This window comes from Pseudopodoces humilis, chromosome 6 (genome assembly GCF_049639895.1).
Source record: "Pseudopodoces humilis isolate 2021_Gansu_Grassland_sample_001 chromosome 6, ASM4963989v1, whole genome shotgun sequence".
In the NCBI taxonomy this organism is placed as follows: domain Eukaryota; kingdom Metazoa; phylum Chordata; class Aves; order Passeriformes; family Paridae; genus Pseudopodoces; species Pseudopodoces humilis.
In genome coordinates, this window is record NC_142205.1 from 71,204,594 (window position 1) to 71,223,535 (window position 18,942).

The 18,942-nt window shown below is 48.3% G+C and overlaps 1 protein-coding gene across 9 annotated transcripts in view; it reads left to right on the forward strand.

The window, feature by feature from the left end:
* SLC4A4 (solute carrier family 4 member 4) overlaps positions 1–18,942 on the forward strand; it is a 144,073-nt gene that overhangs the window by 108,094 nt on the left and 17,037 nt on the right. For all 9 annotated transcript variants that reach the window (XR_015772659.1, XR_015772660.1, XM_088056357.1 and 6 more), the window contains 11 exons: positions 2,861–3,018; positions 7,101–7,188; positions 8,335–8,489; positions 8,761–8,874; positions 10,234–10,408; positions 12,088–12,221; positions 13,653–13,924; positions 15,889–15,959; positions 16,276–16,464; positions 17,492–17,605; positions 17,969–18,130. Coding sequence is in view for 7 of the 9 variants with exons in the window: in XM_088056357.1 (XP_087912483.1) it covers positions 2,861–3,018; positions 7,101–7,188; positions 8,335–8,489; positions 8,761–8,874; positions 10,234–10,408; positions 12,088–12,221; positions 13,653–13,924; positions 15,889–15,959; positions 16,276–16,464; positions 17,492–17,605; positions 17,969–18,130 (1,632 nt within the window). In the remaining 2 variants the exon portion in view is untranslated. The remainder of the gene's footprint in view (positions 1–2,860; positions 3,019–7,100; positions 7,189–8,334; positions 8,490–8,760; positions 8,875–10,233; positions 10,409–12,087; positions 12,222–13,652; positions 13,925–15,888; positions 15,960–16,275; positions 16,465–17,491; positions 17,606–17,968; positions 18,131–18,942) is intronic.

Sequence of the window (18,942 nt, forward strand, 5' to 3'; positions counted from 1 at the left end):
CTGAGGTAGCAGTGCACAGAAGGGATTTGCCTTCATTTGTCATATTTTAGGAGTGTTGGCTGCAGGTGATGCCTGGGCATTTGTACCTGGAGAGACAAGCAGTGGCATTTTGGGACAATTTATTCTTCTTTTCTATATAGCAATGCATAAGTGAGCATCTAGACTTCGTGCCCTCTCCTGGGCTCCTAGCTCTCTGTTGCCAGATACACCAGTGATGCTGGAGCTATGTCCCTAAAACCAGGACCTCTCATGGCCGGGGAATTCCTCCAGCTCCTGAACGTCAAGTTGTTGGATCAAGTTTTTCACTAGCACCGTATTCATAGAATCCCAGCATCTCAGAATGGATTGGGATCTTAAACATCATCCTATTCCACCCCTTGCCATGGTCAGGGCCACCTTCCACTAGCCCAGGTTGCTCCAAGCCCTGTCCAACATGGCTGTGGACACTTCCAGGGATGGGGCAGCCACATATTAATATTTTAAAAACATTTAAAACTCTTTTTTTCAGCTTATGTGTGAAGGAAAGTGACTGAAAAGAGTCAGATGCTTTATCAGCCCCTCTGATGCCACAGTGCCAACAGACCACAGGAAGCTGGGGAAGTTCCTACTGCTGTTCCCACTCCAGTCCCTCCTCCTGCAAGAAATCCTTTGGCTGTGCTCTGTTAGAATGTCCTTGGCAGCTCCAAGTGGCTGAACCACCGGGACTCCTTCAGTGTTCAACATGTAAAATAAAGGGGACATGAAAGGAAATCTGTTTTCCCAGGGACCTGCTATTCCTGAGCTGATGCAACAGCATATAGAAAGGGAATGTATGTTGATATAAGGGGAGTTTCCTGACCTGGCGTTATCTCTGCTTCCAGAGGGCTTGGATGTGGGACGAGCCTGGCTCTGAATGAATACAGGCAGTCAGAGGGAGGCACAAAACCCTTCTTATTTGTTGTGGTGTAGACACTGTGTGTTCAACCCGCTGTTTCCATGTCAACAGGGGATCTGTGCCAAAGCCAGCACTGAGGTTAAAAAAGAAATTGGCCTTGTTTAGAGAAACCCTCCTGCCTTTCCTGGGGACCCACGGACAGAGAGGTGCTGGCTGGGTCCCATTCTTGGGAATGCAGTCCTGTGGTTGATTGTGGGAGTGATTGCCTGCTTTTCCTGTTGGAACATCTTCTCATCTCCACAGTTGCAAGCAGACATTCCCAATTTGGAGGTCTGTCAGCCTGGGGGACGTACTTTCACTCCACAGAACTCCAGTGAAAATTACTGTCTTCCAGTACAACCAATGCCACCCTTCTGGAGGAAAGGAAAAGTTTCTAGAAAGTTTAGTTAACCAAATTTGCCCTTACTTTTGCTGCTTTTCTTGATGCAGAGAGCAGTTTTGCCTGCCTGGTTTCTCCCCATATCCACAGTGGCTCTCTAAAGCATCCTGGGGTGATGGAGCAGCCTGAAGCTTGGAAGGTACCCCTGGAGGCAGGTGGTCAGGGGATAAGTTGTGGGAAGGTGATCTTAAACCTATGTGTGAGCAGATACAGAAAAACAGAGACAGCTTCAAGTTCCAGGGGGAATTAGGCTCCCTTAAGTGCTGCTTAGGAGTGTTTACTTAGGAGCTGCTTTCATTCCCAATCGATCCAGAGTGGTGTTGATGATCTGAGTGCTACAGTGCATTTAAGGAAATTGGGATTTTGAGGTTGCTGTGCCTTTTTGCAAGTACAGTGCTGGAGACCTGTGGCTTTTATCATAACATTAGTGGTTGGGTTGGAATGATGTTCAGTTTGGCAGGGGAAAGTGAAGCTCCCTCGTCCCTCCCTTGTTCCTGGATGTTGCTGAGGAGCCAGATCTTTCCAAAGTTTCTTTGGGGAATGGTTCAGAATGGATTTTAAGTGCTGACTGCACTCATTACCTGTCTGATAAATGATTTAAGAAAGTGGCAAGTGGTGCTGCAAAACTCATTCGGAGATAAAAAAAACCCACTGTAATGGCAACTTTTTAAAATTAGTGACGGTGGTTTGCTGTGCTGGGCAGGGGGGAAGGGTCTGGAGCCTTCGGCCTCAGGAGCTGCTGGCCACAGGAAACCCTGCAAGTCAGTTCTGGCTCAGAGAATCACCTGGGTTTGGACTGGGTGTCCAAACCAGCCCTGGTGTTGCTGAATGATTATTTTTCAGCAACATGGCCAACCTGGTGAGATACATGAAACGTTTCTTGTGGATTTACCATCTTCCCATTATTTTTTTACCACCACCATGCTCCCAAATGCTGTGGAAGAACTGGTAGCACTTCTCCAGACTTCTTCCACAGTGCTCCTTGATGCTTATTTACTATTTCTTCTGGTGGCATGTAGGGGTAGGATAGTTCCAGCAGTTTTCTTCTTGTTTAATCAATTCATGTGCTTTCTCGAGACTTCTTCCCTTTTTCTCCTTCCTGGAGTGGCCTCATGCAGCTCATTAGGGATTCATAGCCCAGTTCAGTGCCCCCCTGTCGCCGCCGGTGCTCCTGGCAGTACATCCTTCCTCTCCATTCACCCCTCGCCAGGCACACCCAGAGCATCTCCAGGGAGAGGGGGCAGATTGGGAACCAGCCGAGGGCAGGGTTTTCCAAAGCCTTAATTCCAGATTCAATTCCAAATTAATTCTGCCGCTGCTGAAGTTCAAACTAAGGCGTCTCGCAGAGGCTGAGTTACAGAACCCAGTGGCTGCTGCTGCTGCAGTGTTTTCCCATTCCCTGTGGATGGCATTTCCCCATGGCTGGATCCAGACCAAGGGTGCACACTGCAGAGCCCTCCAGCGTGCACACTTAGGGCACAGAGGTGCAGAGATGAGAAGAACGTGCCTGATACAATTTTTTTTTCCTTCCTCTTTCCCTGCTGCAGCTGAAGAATAAATTCATGAAGAAATTGCCTCGTGACGCTGAGGCCTCCAACGTGCTGGTGGGGGAGGTGGATTTCCTGGAGAGCCCCTTCATTGCCTTCGTGCGGCTGCAGCAGGCGGTCATGCTGGGAGCTCTCACCGAGGTCCCTGTTCCCACACGGTAAGGAAACCCAGCCCCAAGGCAGGGCACCACACAGGGAGCCTGCATTTCCACCTGGGAAAGTAGAAAAAACAGGCCAGAAGATGTTCTCCACCGCTTTCCATCCCGTGACATGCAGAACCGTCAGGATTGGTGGTGTAAAGTAACAAAACTCACTGAAGCTGCTTCATCGTTTTCTGGTCCTGAGTTTGGTTATAAGTGAACCATTACACAAACACACTGACTTAACAACTCAGCAGTAAAGGGCACTGTCAGTGTTGAATTTAAGTCCTGGGGCCTTTTTCCTGCCCCTTCTGTACAGATCCCAGATTCCCTCTGCACATTTTTGCTGCACATATTATCCCTCTTCAGCTCAGATCAAATGGAAGATCCAATTCTGACCCTCCTGGGGCGAAAAAAAAAAAGTCAGATGAACCAGGGCATACAATTCTGCTGGGGCTTGTTGCTTTGTAATGCATAATGGCTCAAGGAAAAATGTCAGAGAAATATTTTATTTATTGTGACTCATGTAGCAAATTAATTTCAGTCTCAAAAATAGCAATATGTCTTGTGTTCTTAAATATTTGAAGTCACTGCTCGAATATGCCTGCCTGTCTAAGCTGCCCTATGTGAATTCATAGCAATATCACAGCCCTTGTATGGAGTGGAAGTTAGATGGCTGTTGGAATCCTTGCCTCTTTCTGTGTACCAGACAAAGGGGAAAGAGGAGATAGCTTTTCTCTTTAGTGCTAGTAGCAGTATTCGTATTTCTTGGAGTTGCAGTAAGTGGTTTCTTACAGCCACGTCCACAGCTGTCTCTACACACTGGGCATTCAGGCAGGAGTGTGGGGACCCAGATGTGCCATCATTTTGTGGCAGGTTATTCATTCATTCATTCAACATTCCTGGCCTCTGTGTGCTTCAGCATTTCAGCTTCCAGCTCTAATCCCACTGACTATGTTTTAAACATATCTCCAGGTTCTTTTCAGCACTTGGAAGGTTAGGTATTGTTTGCTGTGGTAGGTGGGAGCCAGAAAGTTAGATCCAGGATTGCTGGGCAGCCTCATTACTCTGTAGCACTAATCAAGGCAGTATGTCCTTCCATGGCAGCATTTTTCCCAGGAAATACTATTATCCATTTGCTGTTCTCCAAAGCAAATAATCAAAGCAGGAAGGCTCATTAGGTGGCTTTCATGAGTGATGAAGAGCCATTTGCCATGGCTGCATCCTATGAAATTCAATCAAGGAAATCCCCTCAGGGCCACGCGGAGCTGTGATGGAACATCTCCGGTGCCGCAGGCATTCCTGCCGTGGGCCTGCATTTAGAGCCCTCATCATCTCAGGATGTTGGAGCTGGAGCCTCTGGTATCCCCAGCCTTCTGTCCTGTGGGGCTTCTCCTTTTCTTTTGTTAAATTGTTGATTTCCTGGTAAGACTTGGGGTGCCACTTGGTCCCCGCAGGGCACTGCAGCCTCTCGGGGTTTCTAGCGACGTTTGGGTGCTGTGGGCCAGGTCTCTCAGTACTGCCAGTGTGACCTGTGTCTGCCTCTCTCGTTGGTTTGATGTAGGGCAGGAGGGGGTTAAACCTGCAGGTTTTGGCTCAGGGCCAATCCAGCCCCTGTGCTTGGGGTGCTGTGTTAGGTGAGCATTTCCTGCTCTTAAGGAACTGCAGAGAGAGAAGCAAGGAATGGTTTGGGTTGGAAAGGAACTCAAAGACCATCTCGTTCCAACCCCTCTGCCATGGCAGGGACACCTTCCACTCTGCCAGGTTGCTCCAAACCCCGTCCAGCCTGGCCTTGGACACTTCCAGGAATGGGACAGCTACAGCTTCTCTGGGCAACCAGGGCCTCACCACCCTCACAGGGAAGAATTTCTTCTTAATATCCAGTGTACCCTTGCCCTCTGTCAGTGTGAAGCTGTTCCCCCTTGTCCTGTCACTCCCAAGTCCCTCTCTTTTAGGCACTGGAAGGGGCTCCCTGGAGCCTTCTCTTCTCCAGACTGGTCACCCCCAGCTCTCCCACCCTGGCTGCAGAGCCCAGGGGCTAGTAATAGAAAAATCAGGGGTATGCAGTTGGAATAGAGATATCCCAGCCTTTCTCGAGTTTTCTTTTTACTGATCAGATTGGGAAAACCTTTAAGGCCTTTTGTTTTCTTGTCAGATTTCATCCCACAGTATTTGGGACTCCTCATTTGGATAAGCCCTGAGCTGGCAGCATGGCTTGGGAATGGCTTTGTATTTTCATCAGAGCAGTGCACCATCGTGTGTTCAAGGCTGCTGTTTAATGCAATGAAGATGGGGAGAAAGATGAGGAATGAGCCAGGAGAAGATGGAAGATGTTTTTTGGAGATAAGCTGCACTGACTTGCAGAGCCTGGTGTGCAGAGCTGGGAAAGGCCGGTGTCTGCAGGTCTCAAATGAAATGAAATAACCTGCCCAAAGGTCACTGGGGAAGTGAGGGGCAGATCCAGAAGTCTGGTCCTCCCTGGCCTCCCAACAGAGGCTTTTCCCTGCAGAGGCACTTTTCCTCCAGGACTTGGCTGAGGTTACTTTGTTCAGGTGCCTTTAACCCTTAGAGAGTTGCTGTTCTAGCAACGCCTTGAGAGAAACATTGGATTTTGTTATTACTTCTGAGAGACTTTGAGCTTGGTGGAACCTCACATTCCCTGCCTTGGAGCATTATTAGCAATAAGTTAAGCAGCAGCAATGGGCATTGGATAGCTCAGCATGTGTTGTGTGCAGCAGGGAGGAATTCTCAAGTGGCATTCAGCAGAGGAAGAGGAGGAGTACAGCAGAGCTAGGAGTGAGAGCTTTTGTAGCTGGAGGTGTTCATAGCTTAACAATAATAAATCTATGCAGACATAATCTAGTTTGGGCAACTAAAATGCATTAATGTTTTTGTGTTTGTAGTGTTTGGCCCACAAAAAGATCTTGCTCTACCCACTGAAGGCAGTTCTGAGCTGAATTAGGATGAAGAATTTGGAAAATGCCACAGACTCCTTGTTTTCAAGAGTGTTTTAGTAGTGCAGGAGTATTCAGGTGCTGTTGCTCTGCGCTGGGAAAGAGCCAGCTGGTTGGGGTTATTGTAGAAGAAGGTTATAAAAGTGTCTTGTTCTCCTGGAAAACCAGAAGAATGCCAAGCAGCATTCTCCAACTCCAACCAACTCCAATTCTACCAACTCCTGAAGTTATGAACCTCTTTTTTTTAATATTAATATGTTTGGCTAATTTGCATCCTGGATTTGGAAGGAGTTGGCTGAGGAACAGTTTTTCTTGAATGTTATTTTATAAGAACTGGTAAAGCAGGGAAAGTTCCAGGAGGTGGGAGGAGAGCAGAGGATGTGACCTGGGCGTGTGTGGCTTACTCACCTCCCTGTGAACCTCAAGTAAAACACTCCAACGCCTCGTGAAGAACTCAATTAAAAAGTGTTATGTAGTAATGCAAATCAATATGTATTTATGGATCCTGTCCTACTAACTTGCTGCCTTTTTTTCTTTTAGGACTCCAGATTCTTTTGAACAGAAAGTACTTGTTTGGATATAGTACTCCTCGTAAGCCATAAGTACCTCATCATATTTGAGTTAGGGAGATAAAATAATATTTAATCCAATCCTTGGAAGGGCATAGTTGCTTCTGGTGAGGTTATTTCATGTGTATGTTTGCACTGATAAAGGTTTCATATCATGGTGTTTTTTAAACTCTTCAGCAGTGACTTGGATGTTGTTGCTGCCCAGAGAGGTCGTGTGGAAAACGAAGTGTCCAAGGCCAGCTTGGACAGGGCTCGGAGGAGCCTGGCTAGTAGGGGCTGTCCCTGCCCATGGCAGGGGACTGGAACTAGATGGCCTTTAGGATCCTTTCCAGCACAAACTATTCTGTGATTCCATGAAACAAATCCCCGTGGAGGTGGACAGGCTTTCGTGGTGCACAAGGCATTGCGGGCCACAGGGTGTAACCTCTGCTCCCAAGTTATCCTGGGGCCACTGGCAGCCTCCAGGGCTCTAACAAGGACCACAGTTCTTAAAGTCACATTTCTGTCTAGGTGTTGTGTGAGCACTAAGCAGTTTGTTTTGCCATCCTAAGTGGGAACAATCTCTTGGTTTTGTCAGATTTCTCTTCATTCTGCTGGGACCAAAGGGCAAAGCCAAGTCCTATCATGAGATCGGCCGAGCCATCGCTACACTGATGTCGGATGAGGTAGGTGTGGCATCTCCCATGGGAAATGGCTTCTCCCAAGTAACCTTCCCTCCAGCCTCGTCAGCAGGAAGGCATGAAATATCCACCTTACCTCCTTATGCCGTCTCTTGACATAATTATTGCCTCTGGCTTTTTAAAAGTGTGACTCTAGGAGGGGTTTGTCCACCCTGTGTATTTTCCTGCCAGCAATCGCTCTTTTGTATCAACTGTGAATTAATAGTTGAATTTATTGTGCCGTGGTCTTCACCTTGTGCCCCAGTATCCCTCAGCCAGGGATATCCAGGTGCTGCCCACGGGACTGCTTCCCCCTGGCTGTGTGTGGTGCAGCATCCCCAGCACAGGCAGTGTTTATGTGTTAGCCAGGAGCAGCTCCCCTCGCTGCCAGGGCTGGGCTCTCAGCATTCATTTACAGTTCCTTTCTTCCCGTGTCCCTGGGGCTCATTCACATCAGCTTTGTTTCTTGGCGTTGTTTCGCTCTCCTACAGTTCCTTAATTACAGCTCAGCTGCTCACAGCTCTCCTGCTTTCTGCCCCTCAGTGATCTGCTTTCCATAGCCCCAAAGTCCCTTCCTGCCACCAGCTCATCCATCACACACACTCATGCACCTCCTCTCCACACAGTCCAGAAGATTCCTATAAAATTCAGCATTAATGCTTTTTCTCCCTGCTCTCTCTTCTCTCATTTGTTCTTCATGATTAATACCGAGCCTTTCACTAAATTAGTTTGTGATGTTGTTTTTGAATAAATATTGTCATCAGTTCTGTGTCACAGGGTTGAAAATTAATCTGGGTTTGATAGACTGAAGCAGGTGGCTTTGTCAAAGTGTCTTCTCCAAGTGCAATTGAAAGTCTTTACGTAGAGGAAACCTTTTTTTGCACTGAAGAAATAGATAATTGCTTTACTAACATTTTTAAAGGTTAGAAATAGATATTTTTCTTAAAATTAGATATATGCCTGCAAAAAAAGAATCTTTGTTGTTATCCAGCCAAAGGAAGGGTCAGACCTCCTTGTGCAACATGTCCTGATACTTCTTCAGAAGTTTCTGAGAAGGAATTAAATTGATTTTGTAGAACTCTACACCTGCTTCTGGAGTCAGGGCCACAGAAGATGCAAACCTTCTCCACAAGAAGTCTCTTTTCCTTACAGGTATTCCATGACATTGCCTATAAAGCCAAGGACCGTCAGGACCTGATCGCAGGCATCGATGAATTTCTGGATGAAGTCATTGTGCTCCCCCCTGGGGAATGGGATCCAGCCATTAGGATAGAGCCCCCCAAGTCTCTCCCTTCTTCGGATAAGAGGTGATAGCAGGAGAGGGGCTCTGTGGTGAAAGACAGTGGGCATGAGGTGTGGAAAGGGGATGGGAAAAGCCGGTGTTCTGGTTGTGCCAGGTGTATGGAGTGACCTGCACCTGTCTGTCACTATTTAGAAAATCCCGGAGATATTTTCAGGCCTTCCTTGTTTCCTGATATTCTTGGGGTGCTGTTGTAGGCACACAGTAACGTAGCTGGTAGTTAGCCAGGCTCTTAGGGGTTCTTCTTGGTCCTCGTGACATGCTGTGTCCTTGCCTAGGAAAAACATGTACTCTGGTGGGGAGAACCCGCAGATGAACGGAGACACGCCCCACGACGGGGGCCACGGCGGCGGTGGCCACGGCGACTGCGAGGAGCTGCAGCGGACGGGCAGGTCGGTGACGCCCCTGCAATGCTTCCCTTGCCAAAAACATTGCCACCCCAGTGGGCTGGCTGTACAGGCTGAGGTGTGACCTCAAAATGTGCCCAGAGTGAGGCTGTCTGAAAGGTCCCGAACACGTGGCTTCAGGAAATGGCAAAATGTCATGAATCAGACGCTCGTTAAATGATAGAGAGGCGTTAAAAAGGACAGGTAGGTGCTGCCTGTTGGGAGCCTGTGAAGTCAGATGAACCATAAGGGACATAAACATGGCAGGTACAAGGCTCAGTTAATCCATTTGGATTGCTGGAGGGGTGCCTTAGCCAAAAGCAGAAATGTTCCCTTTTCTGGACCTTAATGTTGCAGTTGGATTGCACAGCTGAAAGCTTTTATGGGATAGAAATAGAGAAGGTGACAGCACTCCAGGCCCTGCTCTCTGCTTTATTACTCTGCTTTGTGCCATGTAAAAGTCCACTGCAGTGGGAATACAGCTCAGGTGGCCACGAAACAGCAAGCTCAGTGTTTCAAGATCAGCGCACAGGGCTTTGTGGTGGCTTTGTGCCCTCCCTCCCACTCTGTATCTTCTTTTTCAGCTCTAGTTCTAGTCTAAATCCTAGGAGAGGAGTCTAAAAGTCTTCACAGCGCATTAGTGTGTACAAGGCAGTGGAGCATCCTGGTTTGGGGTCAGAAGGTGGCGTGTGCCTGTCTGCCACGGTGTCTGGGCAGCCCTGGCATGGGTGGGGAGCTGTGAGCAGGGGAACAAGAGGCTAAAGAAACATTTTTCATGCTGGCAGTGTCAGTGCCATGTGGAGTTTGTAAGAGTTAAATACGTCTTGTCTGTGATCATACAAAAAGGGACGACTGTGAGTGAGTTCTCTGTTGTCCAAGAGTATTTCCCTTGTTTTTTTCACTTCTAGTTCTTTTGCTGGTTATGATTTTGAAGCATTTTTCCATGCAGCAGATTGTTTGGCTCGCCCAGCCATGGTGTCTGCTATATGGAGAAATTCAGGCAGGGATTTAGACCAGAGTTGATCTTGATCTGTTTAATTACATCAACTAATATATTTGGGGGAAAAAAACAACAGATGAGCTTCCTGAAATATAAACTGTAGAGGTCTGTTTCAGCAGAAGCGTGGCTTGCTGTCCTGAAATCTGTCTGTTTCCAGCTGCATCACACATTTCAGATACTCTCTTCCCTTACAACATTCTCTCTGAGATCCCTGGACCGCCAGAGCTGTGACAAGACTGTTTGTAATGCAGTGATCTCACTCCTTTGAGATAATACTTGATTGCTGGCAGCATCTCTGATGACTTAGCGTGGTGACTTCCACTGTGAAACATCTTCCACGAGTCTCCTCTTGCTTGTCCTTGCAGATTCTGTGGGGGCTTGATCAAAGACATCAAGAGGAAAGCACCGTTCTTCGCCAGCGACTTCTACGACGCTTTAAATATCCAGGCCCTCTCAGCCATCCTCTTCATCTACCTGGCCACTGTCACCAATGCCATCACTTTTGGGGGATTGCTTGGGGATGCTACGGAGAACATGCAGGTGGGCAAGAGCTTTCACAGCCAACAAATACAGCATTTGCCTTTTGCTGTCCAGGCAGTGTTTGGGTGCTGGCAAAGCTGGAATTCTTGGTACAATAATGGAGGTTTTCCATGTTTTCACTGCTTTCTGGCTGCTGTGGCTGTCCTTTGAGAAACTGTACAGCAGTTCCTTAAATGGAATAAAAGTAGGCCCAAGAGACAGAGAAGGTCTTTGCTCCTTCTGTAGAGAGAAGTTCCTCTGATCTGCTCTCAGTTGTACCATTTTAGTCCAATTAAGTTTGCCAAGTCTGAATCCTCTGCCTGATTCCTACAATACCTGGGCTTTGGCCTCTCTGGTTGAAAAAAAATCCCAAAATAATTGGGAAAATGAGTAACACAGGAGAAAAATGTCAGGTCTTCAGAAAGATGAATTTGTAGTAGTGGGAGGTCACATGCTGAGAACCAGCCACATATCCATGGACAAGCTGGATCAATGGCTTAGCTCAGGGTGAAGAGAAGGGATTCTGTGTTAACAGTGCTGTAGGTGCTTTGTGTTAGTGGAATAATAGGAAAAGTAGGAGGTTGTGTTTAGATAGATTCTGTTTAGCCCGTGCACTTCAGTCAAATCTCCCAGCAATAATTAAGCTCATGATGACAGTGACTGAATTATTAATTCATGCAGGTTTCATTAAGTCCAACATAGGAAATGAGGGCACGTATCTGGAACCCTATGATGAACTACAGGCTAGAGTAAGATCCAGCAGCCTGTGCAGTGCCCAGCTCCCCTCTCTCCTGTACAAACAGTTTGCCTTTTCTGAGACTCATGGAAGTCAGGAATGGAGAGGCCTCCAGGATCCATGGACTGTCATGGGGGTAGCAGAGCAAAGCCTGTCTGCTCTGTACAGGGTGCAGTCTTCAAATTAGAGGAGGAAGGGGAAATGTTACCGAATTCCAAATCTAGTTCGAATTCAGACTTGCTTTATTGTGGCCAAAAGTCTCAAGAATACTTACTATCAAGTAGCAAAAAAGCCCCAAAATGCAGTAGTTTTGGGGCTGCTACATCACAGTTCATGTGCCTTGTTTGTTGCAAGCAGTGATGTGGCTGCTGCTGGGGCAGGCACTGAGCATGGCCCATCCCTGCTCCCTGTGCCAAGAGCTGCCCCAGCCAGCACTTCCTTCACAGCTCGCTCCTGAGTTTTATGTTTCCAAGAAAAGACACTATTCTTAGCTCCAGACATGTGGAAGAACACAGGGAAAAGAGAATCCAGATGCTCTGGCCATGAGGACCCTCTCCAGGAGTAACAGAAGAAGAGTGGAGGGCATCAGCTGTGTGAAGGCTGTTCCTTGCCCCAGGATTATTGGGCTCATCCTTCCCAGTCCCCCAAAGGCAGCCAGCCTATCGCTTTCCTTAGTGTCAACACTAACCCGTGTCTTCTCAAGGAAGAGAGACCCAGACCTGGATTTCAGTTCTTGCAGTACCCCTGCTAAGCCAGGGAAGCTGCAGCCCCATCCCTGCAGCGTAGGCGGAAGGGAGGACGGGCACGTGCATGCATGGCTACCCCGAGTAACCCTGGCTTGCGTGGGACCAACATGTGGCTGGGAGCTGCAGGGGAGGCAGAGGCTGCTCTCCCCTTGGGCACGGGGTCAGGGAGCACGCGAGGGTTATCCCGCAGGGGTGACTCCTCTGCTGTGTCTCCGCAGGGCGTGTTGGAGAGCTTCCTGGGCACGGCTGTCACCGGCGCCATATTTTGCCTTTTGGCTGGTCAGCCCCTCACCATTTTGAGCAGCACAGGACCCGTCCTGGTCTTTGAGCGGCTCCTCTTCAATTTCAGCAAGTGAGTATGTGGCGGGAGAGGGCAGGAATGTCCCACGCGAAGGAAGCCCCAGGCAGGAAATGAGCTGCCTGCTGGTGGGGAAGGAGGGGATTTAGCGCACAAAATGAAACGTCTCGTTCCTTGTTGAGATCCGGTGCAATCGCATCAGGGATTTTCCCGGCACGTACGTCCCAGGGCGCTGCCCAGTGTGTGGCTGCCTGTCTCTGTGGGGCCTCCTGAAAAACACCCTTGGCCACTTCGGTCCTCCGTGAGGAATCCTTCAAGAGTTTTCAAAGCAGGCCTTTCATACAAAGAAATTGGAATGAAGTACTCGGATTTTTCAGTAATGCATTTGTGGCTCATTTTCACAACACTCTGTTCCCTGCTAGGAACAAAAGTAGAAAAACTTCTCATTTCCTGACTCATTTAGAGTGTGACTCTGTGTGTGTGTGTCTGAAAAGATCCCTAAAAACACCTTGCAGACCCAGCCATGTGTCTGGCCTCGGGTGCTCCGTGGTGCTGGCACCGGTGACCAATCCTACGGGACACGGTGCTTTTCCACCTGCTCTGTCGGCTTCAGAAGTGCTGCAGGAATTTGAGGAGCAAAAGCCAAAATAATATAGTTTGAATTTTTTGAAGTTCTTCAATGGTGTGGAGTAAGTGTTCCTGGGTTTCTGCCAGCTGCCTTGAGATGGATGGGACCTCCTGCCCCCTCAGGCACTGACTCCACATATTTCAGAGTTGTCACTCGGGTCTCGTATTTTCATTTTTTCCCTTGTCTTTTTCTAAATCACTTTGTTTCTTACTTGCTCCTTGCCCTCTTCCAGGTCAGGGCTTCTGGCTTCCAGAGAATTACAGCTGGCTGAGCGTGCCAGTCCCACCACCACTTGCTTCCTTCCCCAGAACATGCTGTGGCCTTCCTGGCAGGTCCCTATATCTGCTCCAGTGTTCCCTTTAGGCACTTCTTCATCCCTAAAAGCCCACCTTCGGCCTCTGTGCCAGCACAGCACCTCAGCCTCAAGCAGCAAACAAGGGGCCATTGTTTCCAGGAGGGAATGATGCAGTTGGGTGCATGGTTCTCCACAGCCTGGCATTCCCAGCACCAGGGTTTGTCACAGAATCATAGAATATCTCAGGTTGGAAAGGACCCATAAAGATCAGCGAATCCAACTCTTCTGCACCTGGCCAGACTACCTAAAACTAAACCAGATGACCAAGAGCACTGTCCAGGTGCTCCTTGAACTCCTCCATCAGGTCAGGTGCTGTGACTGCTTCGCTGGGGAGACTATTCCAGTGTCCAGCCACCCTCTGGGAGAACATCTTTCCTTTATGTCCAATCTCAGCTTCCCCTGACTCTTCTTCATTCTATGTAGCATCTGCTTTGTACTGATCATTGTACTGATCTTACCTAACCCAATGTTTTCCTTTATTGCCACCCTCGTCTCGTTGCAGGGACAATGATTTTGACTACCTGGAGTTCCGCCTCTGGATCGGCCTCTGGTCAGCCTTCCAGTGTCTCATTCTTGTGGCCACCGACGCCAGCTTCCTGGTCAAGTACTTCACACGCTTCACTGAAGAAGGATTTTCCTCCCTGATCAGCTTCATCTTCATTTATGATGCTTTCAAGAAGATGATCAAGCTGGCAGATCATTATCCCATCAACTCCCAGTTCAAGGTGGACTATATCACACATTACTCATGTGCTTGTAAACCACTAGATCCAGGTAAGGGAGTGTTCACTACCTCTCCAGTTTGTAGGTAGGAGGTGGCCTTTGCTCTCCTTTTCCCAGATAATAGGTAGATTATTCCTTCTTTATTGGTTGCCTTCAGATATCCTATCTTAGTCTCAGGAAGCCAAGAGGTATATTTCACCTTACATCCCAAGTGGAATATCAGTACAGCTGGCCTTCCTGAACTCCTCCAGAGAGCATCATGACCAGTGCAGAAGCTTTTTCTGGTCTCCCTGCATCCCTGTGGCTGTCAGTTGCAAATGGCATTCCTCCAAGAATTCCAGCAAGGGGCAGAAGCCGTGGCCAGGTCGCTGCTGTGCAGATCAGGTCACTGCCATGGAGCTCAGGTCACTGCCGTTTCAGGAGCTGGATTTATTCAAGGCGTTACCCAAGCGTGGGTGGTTCCCACCTCCTGGTTCCATGGATGACAGGGAAAGCACAAACAATTCCTTCCTTTCCAAGAAGGGAGGTGTATCCACAGGGCAGCCTATCTCTGGAGCGTGGGCTGTGTGGCAGATATAGCCAGTGTACCTCTGGCTCTGGGAACAAAGGGTTACAAAACCCAAATCCAAACTGAGAGACGCTGGCCGTACCAGTGGGGAGGTGGGGACCACTCCTAGGAACCCACAAACAACGGGGAGTGAGTAAGAGGGTTGATCTGTGCCCAAAGTAAACTGCAGGTTATCTCGGCACACCTGTCCAACAGGAAAAGCTGCTGGCTGCTCCTCCTGGGTGTCAGGAGCTGGTTCCCTGGGGGCTGGGTGCCTGCCTGCCCTGTTAAACGCTGAATCTTGGCGAGCATGAGGATGCTGCTCTGCTTCTGCCTCCACTGGATTGGCAGAGTGGTTTCCTCTTTGAAACTGGGACCATGGAATGGTCAGTGCCAAATTGGAAGTCTCCATTTCCCATTGAAGCACTTGCAGCTCTCCAGACGTCCAAGTGAAAAAAGTTTATTTATGCAAAACCTCTATAGGCCATGGAGGACAGGGGCCACGAGCCCATTTGCAGGAAGGATTGCATTTCTAAGTGAAATCTCAAATTTATTGGCAGTGGAGGCGTGACTGACACCAACATCAGTCCCTCATTATCTTAAAAACTCTTAATGCCTTTTCTCTGTACCCTTTCCGTGGGCAGCTCCACACAGCATGGACTCCTCCTCTCTTCTGTCTCCATCTGCATGACCACCTAACCCTGTCTGTCCTTCCTCCTCACAGCAAGGCCAGCAGATTCCAACTCCAGCTAAAACCTCCCCCACCTGAGCTTTGCTTTCATAGCACCCATCCTCACTGGCTGGGCAAGGCTGTTTCTGCTCTTTGGTAACTGGCACAGCTATAACCCATCCAGGGAGATTTCTTTCAGCACTCTGTATTATTCTTGCAATCGGTCCTCCCACATTTGTGATTCCCAATGCTGCAGAAGCCACAGGGAAGGCTGCTCCTTCTTTCAAAGAAATGATCCCCATCCTGTTGATTTTGATTGTCTGCTCTCTTTTTTCTTTAAGTCAAAACTGTGTTTATGCTGGACACTGAAATGTATTCTGCTTTTTTGGATATCTTTGGCGTTGTGCTTGCATTTGAAATTAATCATTAGGGGTGTTCTGTGGGTATTTAATTTAATCCAGAAATCATTAGAAAAATATTGGAAAGCTATGAAATATTATATTGTCTGTCTGGTGTTTTGTGTTTTTTTTTTTTTACCATGAACTCGTAATATAATCCCAGTTGGGTTTGGGTTATGTTTCACTTAACCTTTTCTTTTTCTGTTTTGTAAGTGACTGATGATTGAGGCTTTTGAGTCTGTCTGAAACACTTGTGACTCACTTTACTGGAGCAAAGAGGTGGCAGACAGCTTGATAGAGTCCAGAAGTTATTTAACCATTGGAATTGGTTCTCCTTCCTAACTGTTTCCTGCATCCTGCTCACCATATTGCCTTTTTTCTTTTCTCTTTTCTCTTGCAGTTAATGGCTCATTACTTAACAGGACAACGGTGCTGTCAGACTATGAGCTGGTCTCTCCCTCCTCCGAGCTGGTGAGTTCCCCTTGGGAAGGCAGGGATCACATGGACTGCAGAGTCTTGTGGTGCCACTCTGCTGCTGAGCTCTGGATAATGAGGAGAAGGAAGGAGAGCTTGATGGATCACATCCCACGTGGGGGAAGCAAGCTGAGACACAGAGTAACAGCCCCTTTAGTCAAACACCGGCAGGAAAATGGTCTCACCAAACCATTCCATGATTCCATGATTTCTAGCTTCCACATGATGCCTCCCTGTTCCTCCTGTCACCATTCCTGTCCCAGCATGGGCAGAGTATACACAGCCTTACTGAAACATTCCCTCTTTTCTGCAGGACAACACCACCATTGACTGGGCAGCTCTGACAGCCAAGGAGTGCTTGAAGTATGGGGGTCAACTTGTGGGCAACAACTGTGACTATGTCCCTGACATCACCCTCATGTCCTTCATCCTTTTCTTTGGCACTTACACCTGCTCCATGGCCCTGAAGAAATTCAAGACCAGTCGCTACTTTCCCACCACTGTGAGTATCTCCTGTCACCCCATCAGTCTGTCTGAGGGCACAGGTCAGCCTTCCTTTTGGACTTGCTGTCCCACACACAGGGAAGGATGCTCTGCAGGAAAGCCAGGTTGCATTGGTTGGGTTAAGAGTGCAGCTGGTTGTTGGATGTGGTTATCAAAGGTATGCCTGGGATCGCTCCCAGTGGTTCTGGGGAGCACAGGTGAGGCAGCAGAGGAGCCAAGAGGAGCTGTAACCTGTTTGGGTAATGTGATGGGGATTTTAAAGGTGCTGAAATCAACCTTTCCAAGCTTACAGGCACGTCTCAGGTGCATCTGCTTGTTTTGTCCCCTGGTGAGGATCCCAGGCCAGGCGTGTGAGCCAGCGCTTCCTGTGTGTGCCAAAGCCATTTCTCCCTGAGACTGCCCCGTTTCTGGCATTCTGACACACGGGGATTTATCCTGCATGGATGTTTACTGTTCCACTGTGTTACAATTGAACCTCTCTTATTTTTAATAAAAAGGAAACAAATTCCATCTGGGCTGGAATGCAGCTCAATTTATCTGTAACCATGCAAACCCTGGAAGGAACAACAGCTCTGGAAAGCTCACACAGTTCCAGCCTAGCGCAGTGGCCCCTGTCTGCTTAAATTCTGGGGTCTGAGCAGTGGCAGCACTAAGCCGTTGTATTCCAGTGACTTCAGGAGAGCTGCAGTCTTAGGGATTTAGCTGAGAAGCCTGGTTTGTTTTCCTGTCTGCTTAGGCTGACTTACTTCTTGAACAGCAAACAACGTAATCTCTGCCAGTCCTTCGGAGTATCTCAGCTGTGGAAGTTTGTGTTGTTTTTGTGCTTCCATTTAGGCTTTCAGAGAACACAGTAAAGTACCAAGGCATGTGTGGCAAGTGACACTGGGCATGAGGGTGGGCATATTTGTGGGAGAAGAAAGGATGAGCTTGTCTTGCCAGGGCTTCTCATGCAGACACTAAAGCATGGGTGGAATGGTGTTTCGTGGTGCTGACTCCTGTGGTTATTGACACCGCGTCTCTTTCAGGCCCGGAAGCTCATCAGCGACTTTGCCATTATCCTGTCCATTTTGATTTTCTGTGGAATAGATGCCCTGGTTGGTGTGGACACACCAAAACTAATTGTGCCAAGTGAATTCAAGGTATGTTGTTGTCAGCTTGTTTGCTGGCTTTTGGAAGAGGTTCCTTTTCCCTCACACCTGCCCTGGATGGAATGACTTTCCCTCAGAATGGGAATGTAGGCAGTGGCCTGGAAAAGGCTGGTTTACTCAGAGGGTTAGGGATAGGATGCTTTTTGTTAGCATCATTTTAACTGGCTGGTTTATCTCCTAAATTTTGCCTTTGCACTTGGAATCTTTGATTGGTGTTACTGGGAAGGATGAAATTGCCACAAACCTGAAGTGTCTCCCTGAAGCTCCATTTGCTGGGAGCAAACCTGGCTTTGGGATGTCACCTCCCCTGTGCTGTGCCTCTAACCCAAGCTTTCTTTTCCTTGCCCTTCCAAGCCAACCAGTCCCGAGAGGGGCTGGTTTATCCCACCCTTCGGAGGGAACCCGTGGTGGGTGTACCTGGCAGCAGCCATCCCCGCCCTGCTGGTGACCATCCTCATCTTCATGGACCAGCAGATCACCGCCGTCATCGTCAACAGGAAGGAGCACAAGCTCAAGGTGGGTGTGCCTTGTGCCTGCAGCACGTGCAGGGTTTTTTTCCTCCTGTCACCTTCCTCCCTAGTGGACACGAGCCTATTCCCTGTCCCTGGCTGCTGTTCCAAAGCAGGAGAAGTGGCCAAAGCTGCAGGGTGCTGTCAAATACGAGCAATGAGCTGGAGAGATTTGGGACATACCAAGGGTATAGCCCCAGTTGGATGTTATTGAAAGAAGAGCTGATATGTAACAGCCTAAGATGTAGTCATGTTTTTAAAACAAACTTTGCAGACCAGTGCTATGCAGTTTTTCATGCCTGTGGGGTTTTTCTTCCTTTCCCTGCACGGTCAGTTCTATTGAAAAATATTAAATTCCTGTAAAAGAAGACTCTCCCTCCTGCTAACAGGGCACGTTCCTAGTGGTCTGACCCGTGGGAGTAATGGCTCCCTCATAACACAGGGAGTAGTGGGTCATTATTTAGATACCTGCTTCATCAGTTATTGGGAGAGCTGTTGGAAATGGGAAGGGAGCATCTGCTTGGAAAAGAGGAGGATGTTTCAAGTCACGTGGTTGCTGTAAACACTAGGCAAGTAGTGTGTAATTTAAGCCCATCCTGAGCCCAGTCTGGAGGACAGCGTTGAAGTACCAGGGATTGGGAAAGGCTTCTTGTGCACAGTGATGACTGCTGGCTGATGGTTTAAAAAGAAATCCCTCAGAACATCCTTGTTTGCCAAGGATGTGTATCTGGGCAGATAAATTCGATATTGTTCCTCAGAGATGGCTGAACAGTTTTAGGTCTGTCTCCTGCACCTAACCAAGCAGACACAGCATTTTCT